General features: G+C 34.4%; 4 protein-coding genes across 4 annotated transcripts; 2 read left to right on the top strand and 2 right to left on the bottom strand.

Moving 5' to 3' along the window:
- Nucleotides 1–490: 490 nt before the first annotated feature.
- LOC7462894 (polyadenylate-binding protein RBP47) lies at nucleotides 491–3,612 on the top strand. The gene is made up of 6 exons (XM_024596288.2): nucleotides 491–1,049; nucleotides 1,614–2,082; nucleotides 2,175–2,242; nucleotides 2,325–2,455; nucleotides 2,576–2,672; nucleotides 3,129–3,612. Exons 1-6 carry the CDS (start codon nucleotides 687–689, stop codon nucleotides 3,288–3,290), a joined length of 1,290 nt encoding a protein of 429 aa, XP_024452056.2. The 5' UTR covers nucleotides 491–686; the 3' UTR covers nucleotides 3,291–3,612.
- A 1,512-nt stretch (nucleotides 3,613–5,124) lies between these two features.
- LOC7476076 (patatin-like protein 2) lies at nucleotides 5,125–7,459 on the bottom strand. The gene is made up of 7 exons (XM_002301158.4): nucleotides 7,194–7,459; nucleotides 6,753–6,934; nucleotides 6,445–6,631; nucleotides 6,172–6,333; nucleotides 5,744–6,046; nucleotides 5,466–5,638; nucleotides 5,125–5,376 (listed from the first exon to the last, which is right to left on the bottom strand). Exons 1-7 carry the CDS (start codon nucleotides 7,323–7,325, stop codon nucleotides 5,298–5,300), a joined length of 1,218 nt encoding a protein of 405 aa, XP_002301194.2. The 5' UTR covers nucleotides 7,326–7,459; the 3' UTR covers nucleotides 5,125–5,297.
- A 4,654-nt stretch (nucleotides 7,460–12,113) lies between these two features.
- LOC7462893 (26S proteasome non-ATPase regulatory subunit 14 homolog) lies at nucleotides 12,114–14,748 on the top strand. The gene is made up of 6 exons (XM_002302408.4): nucleotides 12,114–12,408; nucleotides 12,576–12,753; nucleotides 12,858–12,939; nucleotides 13,525–13,701; nucleotides 13,789–13,956; nucleotides 14,384–14,748. Exons 1-6 carry the CDS (start codon nucleotides 12,267–12,269, stop codon nucleotides 14,573–14,575), a joined length of 939 nt encoding a protein of 312 aa, XP_002302444.2. The 5' UTR covers nucleotides 12,114–12,266; the 3' UTR covers nucleotides 14,576–14,748.
- A 1,365-nt stretch (nucleotides 14,749–16,113) lies between these two features.
- LOC7462892 (uncharacterized) lies at nucleotides 16,114–17,035 on the bottom strand. The gene is made up of 2 exons (XM_002301157.4): nucleotides 16,814–17,035; nucleotides 16,114–16,689 (listed from the first exon to the last, which is right to left on the bottom strand). Exons 1-2 carry the CDS (start codon nucleotides 16,979–16,981, stop codon nucleotides 16,231–16,233), a joined length of 627 nt encoding a protein of 208 aa, XP_002301193.1. The 5' UTR covers nucleotides 16,982–17,035; the 3' UTR covers nucleotides 16,114–16,230.
- Between the last annotated feature and the right edge of the window lie 4,364 nt (nucleotides 17,036–21,399).

Raw genomic sequence — 21,399 nt, 5'->3', positions numbered from 1 at the left:
TCGGCGTTTCGTTTTCACTTCATTGTCCTATAAATCCTGGTTTGCAGCAATAAGGAATATTTTCCGAATGGCAGTCGATGACTCACAAAAGTTATAATATATAAAAAATAAAAAACAATAAAATGTATTTACATCCGCTGTTAAAATTAATGCTATATTAATTTTATTTTTATTTTTTAAAGTTTATTTTTAATAAAATAATTAAAAAAAACAAAAAAAAACAATTGAAAATAAAAAAATTCAAAAAAACACCACACTCCAAAAACACCCAAAATAAATCCAAAACCAATATAAAAACAACTGAAAATATCCCTACAGTACCCAAAAAAGCAAAGCAAAGGCAGCTGGCGGCGGATCCATGAGGGCAGCCAAAAACCAAAACAGTATCACATGCATATCCCCTGGTTTTATCAGAATCAACGGCTGTGATCAGAAGCCTCCCCTCAATCCGACGGCCGTAAACATAACCGCGTTTCCAACTCCATCCTGATAAAAGAAAAGAAAAGAAAAAGAAGTTGACACTCACAAATCCTCTCTTCTCTCAGACCCTAACCGTCTCTCTCTAAAACTTCAGATTCGTTTCCTTTCAGCTCATAAAAACCTATTTCTTTTTCTACAATTTAATTTATAAAGAGAGAAAAATAAATATTAGATCTATTCTTACGCCATTTTTATCCAATAGAAAGATGCAATCCAGGGGTTCCGACTCACAGCCACAACAAGAGCAGAATAAACGGCAGCAGCAGCAAGGACAACAACCGCCGCCTCCACCGCAACAACAACAGTGGATGCCTATGCAGTACCCGGTGGCGGCTATGGTAATGCAGCACATGCCGCCTCAACATTATGGACTGCCGCCTCCACAACACTATATGGCTGCTACTGCGTACCACCAGTACCAGCATCACCACCATCTCCCGCATGTACAGCAGCAGCAGCAGCAGCAAAGAGAAGGATCCAGTGGAGATAATAAAACTATATGGATTGGTGACTTGCATCACTGGATGGATGAAAATTATTTACATACCTGCTTTGCTTCTACTGGCGAGGTATGGATATGAAATATTTTTGTATTTTCCCTACATATATAGCAAAATTCATTTTTTTTTAAATGCGCATGTTAGATGATTGTTTTCATTAATTTCAATATTGTTTGAGGATTACAAAGAAGAAATCGTTGTATTAAATATACCTGAAAGTTTGAAGAGCATGTAGGGAATGGCTTGTAATTAAAGCGTTGGTGGTGTTTGTACCTTAAGAACTTGTTTGAAAATGATATTCTAACACTAACAAATAAGAATCACTGAAACGTGGATCGATGAACAGAATATTGATGATGATAGAATTTGTTGTGTCGAAATAACGTATTTGTAAGATAACTATTAAAGGCATAAACTTTGCTACTTATATTTGATAACATGCACTTAGCTTATACAAGGAGCTAGTGCTTTTAACGTGGATATTCTTATTGTACTTGTTAATATAATGCAATGCATTACTGTACTGGTAGGCAAAGGAATGATTTTTCTTTATAATTTTAATGAAAGAATTTGTTTTTGCAGTTTGGTGACTGTGCTCTTTCGTGTCTGACAACCAGTGTTGTATATTGACAGATTGCTTCTATCAAGGTTATTCGCAGTAAGCAGACAGGTTTGTCCGAGGGCTATGGGTTTGTGGAATTTTTTACACATGCCACAGCTGAGAAAGTTCTACAGAACTATGGTGGCATTCTGATGCCTAACACAGAACAGCCTTTCCGCCTCAATTGGGCAACATTTAGCACGGGTGACAAGCGATCAGATAATACTCCTGATCTTTCTATTTTTGTAGGAGACTTAGCTGCAGATGTTACTGATAGTTTATTGCAAGAAACTTTTGCGAGCAAATATCAGTCTGTTAAATCTGCAAAAGTTGTATTTGATGCCAATACTGGTCGTTCAAAAGGTTATGGTTTTGTGAGGTTTGGAGATGATACTGAAAGAACACAGGCAATGACTGAAATGAATGGTGTATATTGTTCGAGCAGGCCTATGCGTATTGGTGCTGCAACCCCCAGGAAGTCCTCTGGATATCAGCAACAAGGTATTAGATTACTGTTCTTTCTTTGAATCTTTATCATACAAGTTCTTTCTTTGAATCTTTATCATATTGAACTCTTCTTGTCTTATTTTTAGGCGGATATGGATCAAATGGTGCTTCTTCCCAAGGCTTCCAATCGGATGGTGATTCCAGCAATGCAACAGTGAGATTTCCAGCTTCTTTGTGCAGTTTTAATCTTTAGGATGCCCATATTTTTTCTTTGAATAGACTATGTTTCTGTGTAGATATTTGTTGGAGGGCTTGACCCTAATGTCACTGATGAAGATCTCAAGCAGCCTTTCTCTCAGTATGGTGAGATAGTGTCCGTTAAAATACCAGTCAGTAAAGGATGTGGGTTTGTACAATTTGCCAACAGGTAAAACTTTGTGGCTGTAACTCTGCTTTGCCTTAACAATATGTGAATAATAATGTATTGGTTGGTTATTCCTTCATTACAGAGTTACTACATGATTCTCTATCTAACTTCAATTGTCAGGAATAATGCGGAAGAAGCATTGCAGAAGTTGAATGGAACAGTAATTGGCAAGCAAACTGTGCGTCTTTCTTGGGGTCGCAATCCAGGACATAAGCAGGTATTGATTCTCCCTCCCTTTCTATCCACAGCCACCTTACTTCATATCTTTCTTTCATTACCTTACCGGATAGGATGTGTTTAGAATAATTACGAACTCTTTTTGGAAAAAAAAAAAAAAAGAGTCCGCAGTATAGAGTTCAAGTGTAATTAGCTTGCTCAGAACTGTTTTTATTTTTAAGTTTGGTAGGATAGCTGTTTATTTACATCTGAAGGATGTTTTGGCATATTTTGTAAGAAAGTGTTGACAGCTATTGAAATTGTAGTCTTATCAAAACTGAGAATCTTTACAACTTTCTCTGAAGTCATATTCTATACTATATGTCCAAAGCAACAATTGTTAGAAATCATCTGTTTAATGAGTTCATATTCTGTTTCAAGCTCTCTCTTTTTTCTTTCCCTTTTGTTTTTGGTATTCAAGCTTGTTTATTGTGCTGGTATTGTTGGGATTTGGCAGCATAGAGCAGATTTCAGCAGTCCCTGGAATGGGGCATACTATGGAGGGCAGGTTTATGATGGTTATGGATATGCTCTGCCACCACCTCATGATCCAAGCACGTATGCTGCGGCATATGGGGCTTACCCTATGTATGGCAACCACCAACAGCAAGTAAGCTGAGTGAATTGTACCCCGAAAGAGCATGATGTAGCTCTGGTAATCAGTATTAATCATGAAGGGGAAATTCGTTTCATTTAGGGGAAATTCGTTTCATTTCTCTTCAATTCCATCGGTTCTGTAAAATTCTTATAAATCTCTACAATTTGTGGAGTGGAACTGAATTTTGATGACTTGAGGTAGCTTTATAGGGATTTAATTTATCATTTGTTTAGGATTATAGTAGTTGAAGAAAAACTTTATCAATTGGAATAGATTGTTTTGCAGTATGCTGTCTGAATAAAGTTGTGCTCCAGAGCGTGAGTCTGCCAAACTCTTTTCTAAATCTGCTCTAGTATGAGTTAATTTCCTTAGTTTGTCCAATATTTATTCGAGTAGGATGAATGTTTGCAGAGGTGCTCGATACTTTCTTGCTATAATATCAGTTTGTTAACTATTGAGCAGATAAAGAAAATGTGAAAACTATGCTCATTTATCATATTCATTTTATTTTTATTTTTACAATGAAAAATTGAAAACTATGTTTATTTGTTTAAAATTTGAAGGATTTTTCTTCTGATAAAAACCAAAAGAAAAAAGTTCAAGATCATAGCTCCTATAAAAAAATCGAAAACATAATTTACAATATTCACCTTGACCTTTTGTGTTTATAGTAATTTACTATAAAAATATTACTTTTATATTATTTAAATTAAGAACTATCATAAAAGAGTTCAGCTTAAATTAAAAAGATATTATTTTATATTATACTTAATTGTATAAAGAAATATGAAATTAATGAAATGCAAGAATAGAAGCGGTGGCATGATAACGGTGATAAGTAGATAAGCGACCAGTGGCCAGCAACCTAAAAGGCTTTATTGGCATCTGAATCAACACAATTCCATGCCGTTGGCGATCTAAAAAATAGAAGCATGGACCTCCCCATACGGCACGTGATGCCCAAATACGATGATGTTAAGACCTTTTATCCCAAGTGGTCTTACTGTTACAAGTCAACATCATTAACGGTGGTAATCAGTGTTAGTGGACCCCAGAAGCAATCACGATGTGAGGTTCCTTCCAATCGTCCATTCGGGCCCAGAGGTCGTGCTGGTCTCGTGGTAATACAGATTTATTTCCCGTCAAATAAATCTGTATAGTAAATCAACTAAAAATAATACATGAAATACTTGTATTTCATGATTTTTTTATTTGAATTAATGGTTGTGCTGTACTTGGGTTCTAAAAATGATACATGAAATACTTTGATCCTATAAGCTTCTATTATTATTAAGTTGGGTTATAGTAATTTTTTTAAATGATTTTTTTTTCATAACCCAACTTATTAATAATAATAATAAAACTTATAGGAGATAACAAAAACACCCTTATTTTTAGAAATTTTGATTTAAAAAACAATTTAATCATTATTATTTCTAAAATAAAGCAAAAAAACCTAAAGGGTTCATCTTACCATCCAAATTGGATGGATTGGATTTTATTCCTCTATTTGTTTTTATAATTTTAAATACTTTGAACATGGATGAACTAATTATCATATATGATTATTAGATTATTTAGTTTCAGTTTGGATAAATTTGATTCTATTTTTAAATACTCTAATTCAAATCGAAATGCTATTTATTTCTTCAATTTTTATTTAGTTTTTTTTTTATCGGTAGAATAGTGTTTTTCTTTTAATATAGAAATTGATTTTATGAGTTCTATAATTCTTTGAACACCTTTTTTAATGCGTAGAAAAGAATTCCGTGATTTATATTCAACGTGTTAATGAATTAATTACATTGGCCAAGTATATACCGTGTGGTATCGTTATTCCAAGACTTGTAAGATGTAAACAATGGAGAATTATTGACTCCAAACTCATTTTTTTATTCCTCTCTCCAAATTTATTCGAATCCAATTAAATGAAATAATAAAATTGATTCTGAAAAGCGTATTTAATCTCGTACGTAATTAAATTAAATAATTAAAAAAAAGAAATTAATTTAAGAGCAACAATCAACTTCATTTCGGATTAGCATCATTTCCAAGTGGTGACCTGACTAAACGAAGCTGTTTCTGGTGTGAAAGTCGTTCAGCAAACCTACAAAAACAAGAGGAAATTAAATCAAATTAAATAACTGAAGGCATAAGGTGCTATTAATTAATTATACGCTGAGAACAGATTTATACTTTATGAGAGCCTCTTCATTTGTCAACTTATTAGCAGGCTCAAAGACACCGGTATCCAGATTCACCCTTGATACTGGTTTCTTCAACAATCCTTCACCCACTTTCACAAGATTTTCTAAATTTTCTTTGGTGGCAATATCCACGGATGCAAGTGTTCCAGTCAATGTATCGTCCTGCATTTTTAGCACAAGTATAAATTACTTCATTACACAAGTCTATATATATATATATATATATATATATATATATATATATATATATATGAACTTGAAATATACCTGAATTCGGAGATAATTTTTTTCAGAAAGGAGGGCTTGAAAAACAGTTCCAAGGTGAAGGTCAACCATGTCACTGCTGGCTTGCGTAAAAACATCCACCAATGGAGTAGAATTGTCACTAGTCAACCATCCCAAGACACCCCACTTTGCTGCCTTATTTGCATCGTACTTTTCTTCTGTTTTTGCTGTACCAGTCCCAAGAGACAGTACCAGGAATCGCCCATAGTCCGTGGGCTTCACGGGGAAGAAGTCAGGGCTGTCCCGATTGATTTCTTTGGATACTTCACCTATAGCAACTAAAGTCTGATCGATACACCAAATATTAATTAAAAAGAAGCATTTTGTGCAACAACTGTAGTTATACAAGATTAATTAAGATTTGTGATATGGATTAGTATAGATTACTATATAAATAGATATATATATACCGGATTATTAGCAGCCACACCGCCATCAACAAGATTGAAACCCCTCACTTTGCCCTCCGAATCTTTGGTTTCAAAATAATGGGCTGGGAGATAAGTTGGGGCAGCTGAAGTTCCAATGCATATATCAGATAGAAGAGCATCGGTGGATGGATCATTCTTCACCTGAACCGAAAAGTCGTATTGTGAGGGAATTGTTATTTCTCCTGATCAGCGTTGATATGACTCTTTTCAACTTGCAGAGTAAGAAAACAATATTTAGAGATAAATACGAACCTGATAGCTAGAAAAGATGGTGGGCTGGAGGTATTTGATGTCAAAAGTTGGGATCACAACATTTGTCAAGGTCTGATGCAATCGCTTTTCTCCTAATTTCTCCTTGACAATGCTATGTAAATATTTGCCATCATATTTTGGCCCGCTGAAAGCCTTGATCAGATTACCAGCAGCTGCAAATGGAGACCTATTGGAAAAGGAGTATAATTAATTAATATCAAGGATACTGAAAATAGATTGAGAAAACAATATTCTTCATGCAAATCTAATTAATTCACTATTATGATGTGATCATCAAAGACTATTACCCATCCTGGGGGAAGATTCTTGGGCTGTGCTTAAGATAGAAGTCATTGATATCTTTGGCAGCAAACAAAGGGCGATTTTGCTCGTTTGGGGCAGTTAGCATGGCAGTGACCAGGCCACCAGTGCTAGTCCCTGAAATCACATCAAAATAGTCCGCGAGTCTTGCATCTTCACCATCCAGCTTCTTCACGTTTGCATTAAAAAATGAATGAACATAAAATTATGTACTTGAAGTCTTTGAATCGACAACACACATTTGATTCTTTTTATCATGAACATTAATATTGGAATTGGAACGTGCAAGCAGGTAGCTAATCAAACGAGCTGTGTTAATTAAATGCACATTGCCATGCATGTGGTAATATAAAGTTCAAATAAAAGTCGAAGGTTACAACTTAACCCAACTTATCACCATGAGCGCGCAAAAAAAGTACGATTTCTACCTGAAGTTCGGACTCCAAAAAGGCAAGGATAGTCCCTGGTATGATCCCTCTTATTCCACCTCCATCAATGCTAAGAACAGTGATTAGGTTTCCATAAGTTGGTGATTGATGGGGTGATCCTGGAGTTTCCATATGAGCGATAAGATAGGTGCTACAAAATTTAAAAAGGAATGACGGGAGAACTAGGATATGGAAGAGATTGCTAACTAGCTGGAGAGGCTTCGCTTAATTAAAGTTTTTGACTGTCTGGGAGTCCGCACTCAAATCAAATCAAGTGTTAACCTTGAGATCTCCAAAAGGAATGTGAAGGTATAATTTATAGACTTGATCAGGACTTCAAAAGTTGGAAGCTTTCAACAGGTTGAAAGTTGAAACATACTACTCATCCAAATTAACAATTCAACGCGTCTGAACTTTCCTGGATGGAGGGGTCCCGTTTTAAATGGGAGGTTTTCTGTTACTGTCTCTAGTTCCAAGTTGGATCACATGTATACGCACTTGTGATAAGGGGAATAGTAAGTTATTAAAAACTCTGAAATTACAAAACGGTTCAATTACGAGATTGATAAGGTCATGAAACCTTCCACATTGGATTATGCTTTTCATTATTATGTTTTAGGCTCAAGCGTGTGTTTGAATGTAGACTTTGTTTCTAAACTTGGTTGATATTTAAAAACTTTCTAATGTTTAATTCAGTAAATATAAAAAATATATATATATAAAAAAATAAAGACGTTGGGAATATGTGTATCAAATGAACTACTGTAAAGCCTTTGAATGAGCTTGAATTGTCGGTGACCAAAGGCATTTATAGGTCTCAATCATGTTAATTAACCTTATGAAGAGTGGTGTTACAAATACCTCATGGTAAGTAGAGTTGCAAGTGTCTAGTGGTGCGTTGAGTTGTAGGTGTCTCGTGGTGCGTGGGGTTGCAGGTCAGTTGTTGGTTGCTATACAATTGGTGGAGTTAGTGCTTCTACTTCTACACAGAATTTGGTGTGCACCAAGAACATCGATGGGTGGTTTAGTATTGCATAAAGTGCGCTCAAAAGGGTGGTGTGTGACACCGCTCTAACTTCTTTGAACTAAAAAACATACATTAAGGTGTGTGCTTGAGATAAGGGTACTGCGTTAAGCCTAAAAATATCGCGATCAACCCATTAAGGCTTAGATAGTGTTGGGCTAGGGTGTTTGGTTGTGGGCTATACCTAAACGGATGGTTAGGATTCCTAGTTGTTTGGTTTTTTTTTTGCATATTTTTCATGCACCATCTCCCATGTTTGAAAGACTTAACAATCACAAGAAAGAGGGGAATAAAAAATATATTTTTTAGGTTATCTTCTCGCAACTTTTGTTAACATGCTTGTAGATTAGATGAGAGTTTGCCTGCAAGAGAGATGAGTGTTCAATGAGTTTTCTTGTTCTTTTTAGTGTACATGACATTATTTATTTTAAAAAAATAAAGGATGCTTTGTGATCGTAAAAGTAATGTTAATGCATTGTGTACGGAGACATTGTATGGATGGAAATTTTAATTAGAGATGTGAAGATTCTGGTGTGGAGATTTTATTAAAGACATGAAGAATTCATCTAGAGATGTGAAAATTTCAATAAAGATATGAAGATCTCGTTGTGGAGATTTTATTGAAGACATAGAGTCATTAACTAACGAACAATTTTCCTAGTTACTTTATCTTGTTAATTAACAATACTACTTTATTTTTTTTATAAAAAAGTTTTGGTTAATAAATAACAAGATTACGAGGCGACAAAAAAAAAATCAATGGCAAAGAAACAACCTTTGTTTATATCAAACGAGGCTTTTGCGAAACCTGATATTTAGTTATTGTTTAGTTATTGTCTCGAGATAAAAAAAAATATATAGTGGATATAAAAGAGACAAGAAAAAAAAGAAGATAGATGGAATTGTGTTTGATAGTGATATACAAGTCAAAGTAACTGTCTCTGTATCGTATTTAGTTATAGTGGATAAGATAAAATAAAATGTGAAAAAACTTCATTTTATATTTAATATGTATTGTTGTCAAACTAACATTTTTTTTTAAATAATTATATATATATTTACTTTAGTTTATATTGAGTGTTAAAATTAACAATATTATAATAACTCTTATTATAAAACCATGATCGACTTGAACCTTGCCACCGATCTCTGGTCGGCTATGATAATAATCATTTTTATCTATAGATTGACTTGAGTCAACCCATGTTAACTCTCCCGACTTGTGACTTAGGCCTTGCCCTGATTAACCTCTCTATTCGGGTTTTAAAACTATGATAATATTTTATGCTTACATTGACTCGGGTCAACTCAAGTTAAAGCTTTTGATTTGTGACCCTAGCCTTTTCTCGAGTTGACCCTCAAATCAAGTTGTAAAATTACAATAACAACCACTTTTATTTTATGTTGACCGAGGTCAACCCGAGTTGACCCTCCTAATACATGACCCAGGCTTTAACTCCGGTCGACCCTCAATTAGGGTCTAAAACTATGATAATAACCATTTTTATCTTTACGTTAATTCAGGTTAACGATCAACTCCACTGATGACCAGGTCCTTATCCCAGGTCAATCTTATAATCGAGTTTTAAAACTATGATAATAATAATTTTTGTTCTTACATTGACTCGGGTCAACCCGACTCGTGATCCGGCTTTGCCCGAATTGACTCTTGAGTTGGGTTTAAAAATTATGATAATAATTATTTTTATCCTACATGCCTTAGTTGAATAATTTTAGAATTAAAAGTTTTTTATAATGATATTTTAAGAATAAAAAATAATAAATATTGTCTCTAAATATATGTCTTCTCTATATCTCCTGTTTTGAAAATACAAAAATTCACTTCAAAATTATCTTAGAGACATATTTGTTTTTATGTTTTTGTCTCTTTAACCAATTATATTTTTATCTTTATTGTTTTTGTCTTTATTATTCCAGGATAGTAACCAAATACTATCATAAAATTTATGCATAGACAAGAAAAGCGATATATATATATATATATCACTTAAAATAAGAAAAGAAATGTTACTAGATTAAATTTTCATAAATATTAAATTTTAAAATCTAATAAAAATTATATAAATTAACAAGTCAAATATAATATTTCATTCATCAATCAAAATTCAAACCATGTGAATTGTCTTTGATGAATTTTATTAGATTTTAAAATTTAATATTTATGAAAATTTAATCTAGTAACATTTCTTTTCTTATTTTAAGTGATATAAATATTAAGATATACATGGATTGATTTAATAACATTACATGTGGTACATATTTACTTAATTAAATAATGAAGTCTTAAATACAACATGAGATAGTGGATATATAAAAAAATAAATATTTTTGAATATATATGTATGAATTATTTTATATATATAAAAACATCGAAGACAATTCACATGGTTTGAATTTTGATTGATGAATGGAATATTATATTTGACTTGTTAATTTATATAATTTTTATTAGATTTTAAAATTTAAAATTTATGAAAATTTAATCTAGTAACATTTCTTTTCTTATTTTAAGTGATATAAATATTAAGATATACATGGATTGATTTAATAACATTACATGTGGTACATATTTACTTAATTAAATAATGAAGTCTTGTATACAACATGAGATAGTGGATATATAAAAAAATAAATATCTTTGAATATATATGTATGAATTATTTTATATATTATTACACTAATTTTAAATTGAAATGCTGCAATAAATTGGTAAACTCTTCGTACTAATTATATTGAAAATTTGAATGGCTTCTAGAACAGTATTGATAGCTTAACCTACAATTCAACCACCTTATTAATGAGTTATCAACTAGAATTGAGTAGACTATATAATTAATTTATTTTGTTTTAATTCAATTATAAATCGAGGAAAAAATCAGCGAATAAATAAATAAAAATTGCAATCAAACATAGACACGCAACTGATTAAGGGCTAAAGATTTGTCATGTGGATCAAGACTCCACGTTTTATAATTTTATTTGAACGGAACAAACCTGATGGGCAAGAGTATTAAATAATTAGAGAAAACCTTAAGACTAGCATTAATTATTAAGATGGTCCTGACTCTTGGAGATATGAACAGACCTGTCTCCGATCCCATTTCTTGCAGAGCACACAAAAGAATAATTCTTGCAAGGAAGCTTGTCCAGTTTTCTTTCTCCGTGTTTGTTTAATCACCACTGATGTTACATGCTGATGCTTTCTTAATTTCCTTCTCTCTCTTGTTTTTCGTTTTTCATTTTCGTGGAAAGAAGATGTTTTCGTGTGTTTGGGGGCAATGGAGCAGCAACTGTTTTATGAAATTTTGAATTTTTTTATTTTAAATTAATTTTTTTATATATTTTTGATGTGTGGATATTAAAGTGAATTTTAAAAAACAAAATAATATATATTATTTTAATATATTTTTAAATAAAAAATACTTAAAAAAAAAACCTCTAAACACTTTAAAAAAACACCCCATCGTATCAACACAAACACCATTTTCCCGTATACTTGCTCCTGTCAAGGTTTTCAAGTCATCAAGACTCGAAAATACACTAAACCACGATTAAAATTGAGAGAGAGAGAGAGAGAGAGAGAGTACGGTTTATACGAGGTCACATAAGCCTAAAAAATCCGGCTGAATATCAAACCATATATCAGGCTTGTAGGTTTCGTCCTTAAAAATGGGCCAGGGCAGAATAACCTTTTCTTACGTATATGGGCTGAACAAGCCTAATTCTGCTTTTCTAGCCCATTAATTGAAAAATATGGGCCTGACAAAACCCTGCAAATATTGAAGTCGTAAGCCCATCTAGCTTCAGGGCCTAATACTCAAGAATATTTAATTATTTAACCTTTCAAGGGCATAGGAGCAAAATCTTCTCTAACAAGTTCACAATTTCCTTCTCTATTTTCTTTTTCCCTGATAAATACCAGTAAGAAGACTAGAAGTTAGCAGCCCCTATCTTGCTCAGAAAGAAAACCTCAACAATCTGTGTTTGGCTAGAGAGAAAGAAACCAAGAAAGTTAAATAATAATAATAATGTCAGGTATGGAGAGACTGCAAAGAATGTTTGCAGGCGCAGGAGGCGCGCTGGGTCATCCACCACCAGATTCTCCCACTCTCGATTCCTCCGAGCAGGTCTACATCTCCTCTCTTGCCCTCCTCAAAATGCTTAAGCACGGTACGGTTTTCTAAAATCCACAACCTATGTATTCAATTTTAGGGTTTTGTTGTTGTTCTATGTAAATCCGATTTTGAACCCTTAATTAGGATTTTGGATGTACTTATTTTTAATGAATTTAAGAATTGGGTTATTTTGTGTTTGATTTTGGTGGATGTTGATGATAGGGAGAGCTGGGGTACCGATGGAGGTGATGGGTTTGATGCTTGGAGAGTTTGTGGATGAATATACAGTTCGTGTTGTCGATGTATTCGCAATGCCACAAAGTGGTACTGGTGTGAGTGTTGAAGCTGTTGATCATGTGTTCCAGACTAACATGCTTGACATGCTTAAACAGACTGGAAGGTATTATTTTCTATTTCTGTCAAGTTGATTTTGATGAAAATCATGTGGTAGTTTTTGGGTATAGTTCCGCTAATGATTTTTTGATTCTTTGTTTGGTGTTGCAGACCGGAGATGGTTGTGGGGTGGTACCATTCACATCCTGGATTTGGCTGTTGGCTCTCTGGTGTTGATATAAATACCCAGCAGGTTTTGCTTTGTGTTTGTGCTTATGGTCTCGGTATTGATATTCTTAATGGTTGGTGTCATCGGTGAACTTTTCATTGATGTTACAGGTTGTCAAAAAATGGATTGCTAGATTTAGTCATTCAGTGATTATAATTAGTTTCTTGTGTGTGTCTGGGCTTTTGAGTAGGCAATAGGTTGTGTTACCTTCTGAATTCTCCCTCACTTGGGAAAAACTACTGCCTGAAATAGGACAGCTTGATTACAAAAGTCTAATGTGAACAGTGACTGCATGGGTCAGAAAAAACACCCTTTTGAATGATGCTGTTGGACATGGATATAAATGGACTGAGGACTCTTGATTTGGGGAGTGCCAATGTGACCTAGAAGACTAATAACACTTCAAACGTTATGGTGTCTTTCTCTTACAATTCTCCTTATCCTCTTACAATATTTCGATGAAATTTAGTTTTGCCACCATGCTAAGATTGTATTGATTGAGGGAAGGGTTCGTGATTGCTATGTCTTGTATTTGACTGTTGTTTGTTTCAGTAATTGTTACTGCTTGTTGCTACTAGAATTGACTGTTTTATTGTGTTTGATATTCAGAGTTTTGAAGCTTTGAATCAACGTGCTGTGGCAGTGGTGGTGGATCCAATTCAGAGTGTTAAAGGAAAGGTGGTAATTGATGCCTTTCGTTTGATTAACCCACAAACAATGATGCTTGGCCAAGAACCACGGCAGACAACTTCCAATCTTGGGCATCTGAATAAGCCATCCATTCAAGTGAGTGCATGCCAAAAGTGATTTTTTTTCAGCAAACTATTTTTCTGTTGCATCAAGATTTAACATGGTTCACTTGAAAACTTTCAGGCTTTGATCCATGGATTGAACAGACATTACTACTCCATAGCCATTAATTACAGAAAGAATGAACTTGAGGAAAAGATGCTTCTTAACCTGCACAAGAAGAAATGGACAGATGGTTTGACACTTAGGCGGTTTGATACTCATTCAAAAACCAATGAGCAGACTGTTCAGGTGAACAGATGTTATTGGAGTTCCCTTAATCTTTGTTGTGTTGTTTTCATTCTGTCTTTTAATTGTGTGAGAGGGCGTTCTTGATATTTGAGTGTCCTATTCATGAACTCCCATGTTGGATCTAGTTGAGTGTCATTACTCATCCAGCACTAAGGCAATGCCTTTTGTGTGTTCATGGTTTGTCATCATTCATCTAGCATAGTGTTCCATTACTCATCCTCCAACATTAGAACAATTGCATCCCGAGAAACAGGCTGGGGATGGGGCTCTAATTCTGACAGGTTAGCTGAATCTCTGGTAACTGCCATCTTATCATTAAGGCAATGCCATTTGTCTGTTTCTACTCTGCTAGGTACTAGGTGCATACAGTAATATCCATTTTTGCAGTGCTATCGTGATTGGTCTTGATATTTCTTGAAATCTGCAGGAAATGCTGAGCTTAGCTATTAAATACAACAAGGCAGTGCAAGAGGAAGATGAGCTGCCACCTGAAAAGCTGGCAATTGCAAATGTAGGAAGGCAAGATGCGAAGAAACACCTTGAAGAACATGTCTCAAATTTGATGTCCTCCAACATAGTTCAGACATTGGGCACTATGCTTGACACTGTTGTGTTTTAGACCTGACTTTATGTCATTCTGTACTCTGTTTCAAGTAGAACGATCTTGATTCAGAATTTACTTTTACATTTCCTTTCCTTTCATTGTTTGTTATGTTGTACTGTACTAGTTGTCATGGTGGATATTTGGAAGACAGTTCAATCACGGGGATCAATAGTGTCATTTTATTATCTGCTTCATGATGTTAGATTATGGGGTGCTCCGCCGTGCCTGTGTCTGCATGCTGATGTTTGATTAATTTGTTGTGGAAGTTATAATTAGGTAATCTAACGCCAGTAATGTTGACCACCTACGACAACCTGGGGTTGAAGATTGGATGACCACTATCTAGTGATATCCTAGTAATGCTGACCCCTTCGACAACTTGGGTTTGACTGGATGACCACTCAAAGCATGTCCAGCCTTGGGCTTTCTTCTTCTCCTTTGGAAGTGATCCTATAAATGAATGCATAGTCAGGTGTTCAATTTTCTAAATTATCATGTCTTTTGGATGCGGGTTACCGTTCTTTCTAGGCACTCGTGGGCTTGCTGGCTCTTATGTTGAGCAAAGAGCTTAGGGTTGCAGTTGAGTAAAGATTTGAGCTCACAAAATTTTTGAATGTTTTTGAATAGTTGGAGAGAGAATGTGGTGTTCCTCTCAAGAAAAATCTTCCAAGTTGAAGTTCTTGGTTTTTAAATAATAGCTTACCCATGTTGACAATCTAAAGTTCACATATTTCCTTTCATGTGATGGTTAATAACTGTTTCTTTCATCAATGTTTGTATGATGAAATACGGGACTGTGGCGATGATTTGGCCATGGGAAAGTAAATACATGGAATTTTTCCCCTTTGTTTGAACTTTTCAGTTGGTAGATTATTTCTTAAACTGGGTGGATATTATTTGCTCGTTGACATGAAGATTGGTGCTGTAATTTGATTGCGCGGTGTTTGTAAAATGATAAATAATGTTCTGAGAACTTGTAGTGGCGGGATGAAGATCCTACATTAAATATATAGGGTTATAAGAGGGGGACTCTCGGTGCTGCTTGATCTGTAAACTACAAACGTGACAGGTATTTTTATAACCCAGAAGGTGCTATGCTGATTGCTTGATGCCTCTCTACTACGAATGGATTGCTTATTGTTATAGAAGAACTTGAAAGGATCAGATTTTGTGGACAACAAAATTGTGATTGATGCATCTGGTCTCAAAATTTAGTCTTTTGTAAAGTTTCTGTCTCAAAGACAGAAATTGGTCAAATAAGTATTGGCGTAGCAACAATGGTTTCTTCCCTGATTTCCGCACATGTCTCTCTCTCTGTGAGTGTGTGTACACACACACGATTGAACTGCCTAGCTCTTCCTTTTGTTAATAAGAGGGAGGGTTTTGGTTTAGAGCCACGGGCAAGCTCACCGAGGGGTCCGTTTTACAAGAGAAGATGCTAATTGTTTCTCTTGCTGGTAGGTTAACTAGTTTTTCCAATTTCATAAACTTCAACACCACAAACGAGAACATGACTTGTGAATTAGGCAACCACCGGCTATAATCTAGAGGAGTATAAAAACGGTTTCTCATAAGCGAAACCTTGTTATTTATTCTTTAATCTTGATGTGCATGCTTGCTTTCCATTGCCAAGGCTAAAAAAAACAAAAGGATGAAGATGCTCTTGACTCTTAAGCCATCTTAACAATTCTAGCACCTTTGCGCCAGGACCAAGATTCAGAAGGGGATTTGGGCAAAGGTGGAAGCAACACAGCCTTTCTCCATAGACCGAATGGCCATCCCTGACAGTGACAGAACTCCTGGAGTATCGAGCGCTTTGGAAAATCTGGAAAACAAAACTCGTTGAAACTTGAACATCGAGAGAAGTTTGGCTTGGCAGAAACAAATGCTTCCCTGCTCAAAGCACTTGAACAACAGGATAAACAACTCCCAACAGAGAAAAATTCCTCTCTTGTATCATCATATTCATCGTTGTCATCGTTGCCGTCATCCTTTTGTTGAACAGCCTTCGGGGTTACAAACAATTCTCCTGTTTTCGGAGAGTATACCCAGGAAAAGCTGTCTGTGAAAATAAAGGGTTTATGCCTCAACTTTTCCATGGCTCTGCTTCGAATTTCTGAAACAATAACCTGAAGAAGGAAAACACACTCAGATTAGCAAGGATAGAAAGAAAGAACATGATTTTCTATTCTTTTCCTTTTTTTCTGCGAGGGGGGTTGGAACATGAATTTTTCAATGGTGAAAAGTGAGTACTTCCTGCTCATCATCAACGTCAGCAGTTGGATACTCTTCCTCAGGGCTTGAAGTTGAAATCCGTCCACCACAAGTACTGCAATTAGAAAACACATCCTTCAAAGTTGCAGCAAGGAACTTGCATTTCTTAGAAGGATTCGGTGCCTCTTCATGGTGAAAGACGCCCATGTTGAGAAGAGAAAGTTTGGTGGTATTTCCAACTTCAATGGTATGGGACAAAATATATACAGCACTAGCATTTATAAGTCATAGTTTTTGTTGATGTCCACATTGACTGGCTCCTGTGATAGTGGCCTTGCATCTTACTGACAGCAGTGGCTTTCGATTCTTTGGGGTAAAGACGAAGTTAAAAAAGTTGAAAGACGTATTAGCAAATTACTCAAAAGTCCCACTTTAATTTCTCACTAGTGAGTTGCACGCGTGACGTGGCGGGGAACTTTTCACCGACGTTATTGGATTGTTAACTCGTCAATCTAACCTATGCACCGGACAGGTTTTAAATTAAACTGGGTGAAAATTAATTAGTCTTGTTTAACTATTTTTACCTCGATCAAGTTTGGTTCTTTAAAAAAATATTGAAAACCACATTGATTTATTATTATTTTTTAAATATTAACCTGGTTATATTTTGGATTTATTTGGATTAAATTGAGTTAATTTATCTATATTTTTTAATCACAAGCATTATTTTTAAAATAAAAATCTATCATGACTTCAATGGCAAAATTAAAAAAAAAACTATCAGAATATTTCTTTTAATAAAAAAAATCTTGGAAAACAAAACAATAGAAAAGGATTAGTCATTTGTGCTAAAGAGACTAGGCTTGCACACTTGGCCCAACAAAAAGAGTCTTGTGCGTGTGGGCTTTGCAAGGCTAGAACCGTGACTTGATCTCTTTTTTTTTTTCTTTTTTTTTTCTGTTAAAGGGCAAATGGCCTTTTTATATATATATATATATATATATAAAAAAAATAAAGCAAACAACATGTTATCTACCTATCCAATATTAGATGACCAGAGAAATCATGGAAAAAATAGGTTAGGGTTTTTTAAACATAAAAAATCATTTTAAATCTATTTTCACTTAAAAACACTCTCTAAATTCTGATAAACTTATTTATCAATTCAAAACACCTCTAAATCGATTAAATAACGCAAAATTAAACCAAAGACAAAAAAAGTCTCAACTCTAATATACTTTTTCTAGTAATATCAAAGCTAAATAAACACATTCATCTTGTGAAGAGAAATACATTAACACTAAATTTGACTTTTTCTGGTTATAGAAAATGACAAATCATTATTTTCTCTCTCTTCCACTATTTTTTGAAACATCTCTTTCTTTTTTGTAAATTTAAAGTCTAAAATGTGAATAAAATAAAGTTTGAAATAATATGTTAAGGTCTTAAACTAAATGGACAAAAATGAAATTGAAAAATTCTTTAGGCTAAGATCTTTTAAAAGAAGCACATTCAATAGTAATAAAAAATAACCCTACAATCTTGAAGGGTGTAACTCAACTAGTCAGACCCTTGAGTTTGCTCCTTAAAGATCACTAATTCGAGTGCCACAAACCTTAGGGCTACTGGAGGCTTACATGGTCATTAACTTTAAGGTTTCAGGGGATTAGTCGAGATGCGCGTAAGCTGATCCGGACACTTACAGTTACCAAAAAAAAATTACCCTACATTTTGTTTTCTTGTCAAATTTAGTTCTTAAATTTTTATTTTTTTGCTAACAATAAAACTAGATTTTTATTTTATAAAATTGACTATCAACTCAATGTGAGGATTTTTTTATATCACAATAACTCTATAAAAATAATAAAAAAAAATATGGGCAGCACAACTCTAATACAATATAATATAATATGATATGATATGGAATGGTGAATTTAAAAGAAAAAAACTAGTGGCCAAAAAAAAAGTGAAAAAATAAAATAGAGAGAGAGTGTGAAACACCATACGAGTCTATGGTGAATTCTATCTGGGTCCACGGTGTTTCAACTGCGAAACAATGATCTCTTACGGGGACCCTCAATCCTCGATTCACGGAAGCCATGTCTTAAAAGAGTGTTAATCATGTCGTTTTCAAGTAATCACTTCAGGCAGAAGTCAAAGTGAAGGAGGACATGATACCAAATCGTGAACGCAATTCATTTGATTACTTGAGAATGATGCCCTGCCGTACAAGTTATTACCGGTAAACAGAAACGTCCATTGAATTTATGTTTGTGTAACAGAAACAAAACTCGGATTTGATCCGAATTCTATATTAAGTTAAAAGAATACTAAAATGCAATTAATTAGGCGTATTAAATTTAATGAGATGGTGGAAAATGGTATGGCAAGCTTAAAAGTGGATTTCCTCTTCTCCAACTTGAGCATGAAAGTAACCTGACCACGAAAGTAGTTGATATGGAGTGTTCAGAATGTAAATGTAATTGTTGTTGTTTTAAAAGTTTTTTTTAAAAAAAATGTATTAAAAAATATATATATTTTTTAAAAAATTATTTTTAATATTAATATATTAAAATAATCTGAAAATACTAAAAAAAATATTAATTTAAAACAAATAAAAACTTTTTAATTTTTATAAAAAAAAAACTTTAAAAATACAAAAACAAACACCAGTTAGAAAGTGTTTGTAGGAAATAAATTGAAGAGAACAGAATTACAGGCAAATATGAAACTGCAAGAAATTGGAGTGTGTTTGCAATCTTCATCCACAGAAAGCAGGAATAGAACCAGAAGCAACCATTACGAATCAGAGTTCTTTGTTGATAATGATAAAGCATTGCAGACAGCCTAGCCAGGCCCAGATTTGCCTCTTAGACAGGGTTATTGAACTGATGTGCGATCATATTCACGCCAATAAGGGCAACTCATGGCTAACGTAAAAAGCAAAGCAGTTGAATTGACGAACTAGATAGTAAAATGTAGAAACTAGTGCAGATACCACCATCAGAAGACGATCTTTTAACCTGCAGACAAACTCTCCAAACACCGCATTTCACCTACTTTCAGCATGATAAAATGGAAAACTGTCCCGTGCTGCTACATCTACATCAGAGACGAATTTCTTTTTGGTGTTATCAAATATAATTTGATTGTTTACTCACAGAAAAAAATCTTCTGAGCTTGCATCCAAAAGTTTCAGACAACCAAACCCTGCAGAGATTTGGAACCCGAATTTGGCAGAGTTTTTGAACTAACGTGTGATAATATTCACAATAACAAGAGCAACCACAAAGCAATGTGAGAGCATAGTAGAATTGACGAATGCATAAACTGGAGCAGATGCCACCTCAAAAAAGTAAAAAATTGTCATCTTTCAACCTCACACAAACCCTCTAAAACGCTCAACTTGCCTCCTTCTAGCAGTGAACAGATGGAGAATCTGTCTGATGTTGCTACACCTACATCAGAGATGATTTTCTTTCTGGTGTAACCAAATATAAAGGATTGTTCACTCACAGAAACAAATATCAGATACTAAAGAGTCATGATCATCTTACACAACTATACGTCTTAGTGAATCTATCCCTTCATTTGATCAGTTGCATGTATAGAACAATTTCACAGCGAATTCAATGTCTGATCCTGAAGCCAAAACCACTGATAAGGTAAGAGCAAGTAAGGAGACCATATCAGAACCCATCTATCTTCCGCTAAGCAACCATAGATGGTGTTCGTCCTGTCTCTGTTTTGGTTTGAAATTTTACTTCCCCCGTCCCGATGGCAAAAGGAGGGTGGGCTTCTTGGTTCCATTTCACTGCTCTTATAGGTATCGAGAGGAGACATGTTAGTGAGCAGCAAGGCAGCAGCTTTTAGACTTGAAATTTGTAAAAATAAAATAAACTGATTATAAATAACCAAGCGAGTGTTTCAACTAATTGGATTGGATTTTTATCTGCATCATCTCTGTATTTAATAATAAATATAAGAAGTACAATGAGATTGTACAACTATTATCAAACTGTAAGCTTGTCATAATCAGAAAAAACCAAAACTGACTTTGATTTGTGCTACTGAGTATTAACTAAGTAAGTGCATGCTCTAACACCCCTCTGTAAATTCATGGGTGATTGGCAAACCATGAGTTTGAACCTTAGAAATTGAAACTGAGTTGCAGGCTGCCCTTTGGTAAAACGGTGAGCCCAACTAATCCTATCTGACTAGAACATCTTTATTAACTACCTTCTGTCTAACAACATGATAGTCAGTTTTGACATGTTTAATCTGGGCAGGAAGCTAGCATCTGAAGCTAAAGCTAGTGTTCTAATGTTATCACACTAGATAGTAATGAAAGATAAGTTTGGAACTCTTTCATTAACATTCCAATCTAGAATGCCTCTATCGTAGCTAAAACCATGTTTCGGTACTCTGCTTATGTGCTTGAACCCAAGACAACTCCTTGTTTCTTGGCACACCATGATATTAAATTCATGCCTTGAAAAATATTGAATCCATAGGTGCTTCTTTGGTTATCAGGATTTCTAGCCTACATGACAGTCATAGAAAACAATTAAGTTGGCAGCAGAAGGTGCATAAAATAGGTCATAGTTAATTGTGCCTTTCAAATA

This window comes from Populus trichocarpa, chromosome 2, assembly GCF_000002775.5.
Source record: "Populus trichocarpa isolate Nisqually-1 chromosome 2, P.trichocarpa_v4.1, whole genome shotgun sequence".
In the NCBI taxonomy this organism is placed as follows: domain Eukaryota; kingdom Viridiplantae; phylum Streptophyta; class Magnoliopsida; order Malpighiales; family Salicaceae; genus Populus; species Populus trichocarpa.
Note: the sequence above shows the minus strand (reverse complement) of the source record. Positions and strands in the feature narration are given on the sequence as shown.

Bases quoted from the DNA above. Each gene is read 5' to 3' on its own strand.
- LOC7462894 (XM_024596288.2), top strand. From the start codon at position 687: ATGCAATCCAGGGGTTCCGACTCACAGCCACAACAAGAGCAGAATAAA. The intron at 1,050-1,613 runs GTATGGATATGA...GTATATTGACAG, and splicing joins GCTTTGCTTCTACTGGCGAG to ATTGCTTCTATCAAGGTTAT. The intron at 2,673-3,128 runs GTATTGATTCTC...GGGATTTGGCAG, and splicing joins GCAATCCAGGACATAAGCAG to CATAGAGCAGATTTCAGCAG.
- LOC7476076 (XM_002301158.4), bottom strand. From the start codon at position 7,325: ATGGAAACTCCAGGATCACCCCATCAATCACCAACTTATGGAAACCTA. The intron at 5,639-5,743 runs GTATATTTCAAG...CTAAAAATGCAG, and splicing joins AAAATTATCTCCGAATTCAG to GACGATACATTGACTGGAAC. The intron at 5,377-5,465 runs GTATAAATCTGT...TTGTTTTTGTAG, and splicing joins AATGAAGAGGCTCTCATAAA to GTTTGCTGAACGACTTTCAC.
- LOC7462893 (XM_002302408.4), top strand. From the start codon at position 12,267: ATGTCAGGTATGGAGAGACTGCAAAGAATGTTTGCAGGCGCAGGAGGC. The intron at 12,754-12,857 runs GTATTATTTTCT...TTGGTGTTGCAG, and splicing joins ATGCTTAAACAGACTGGAAG to ACCGGAGATGGTTGTGGGGT. The intron at 13,702-13,788 runs GTGAGTGCATGC...GAAAACTTTCAG, and splicing joins TGAATAAGCCATCCATTCAA to GCTTTGATCCATGGATTGAA.
- LOC7462892 (XM_002301157.4), bottom strand. From the start codon at position 16,981: ATGGGCGTCTTTCACCATGAAGAGGCACCGAATCCTTCTAAGAAATGC. The intron at 16,690-16,813 runs GTACTCACTTTT...TTCCTTCTTCAG, and splicing joins ACGTTGATGATGAGCAGGAA to GTTATTGTTTCAGAAATTCG.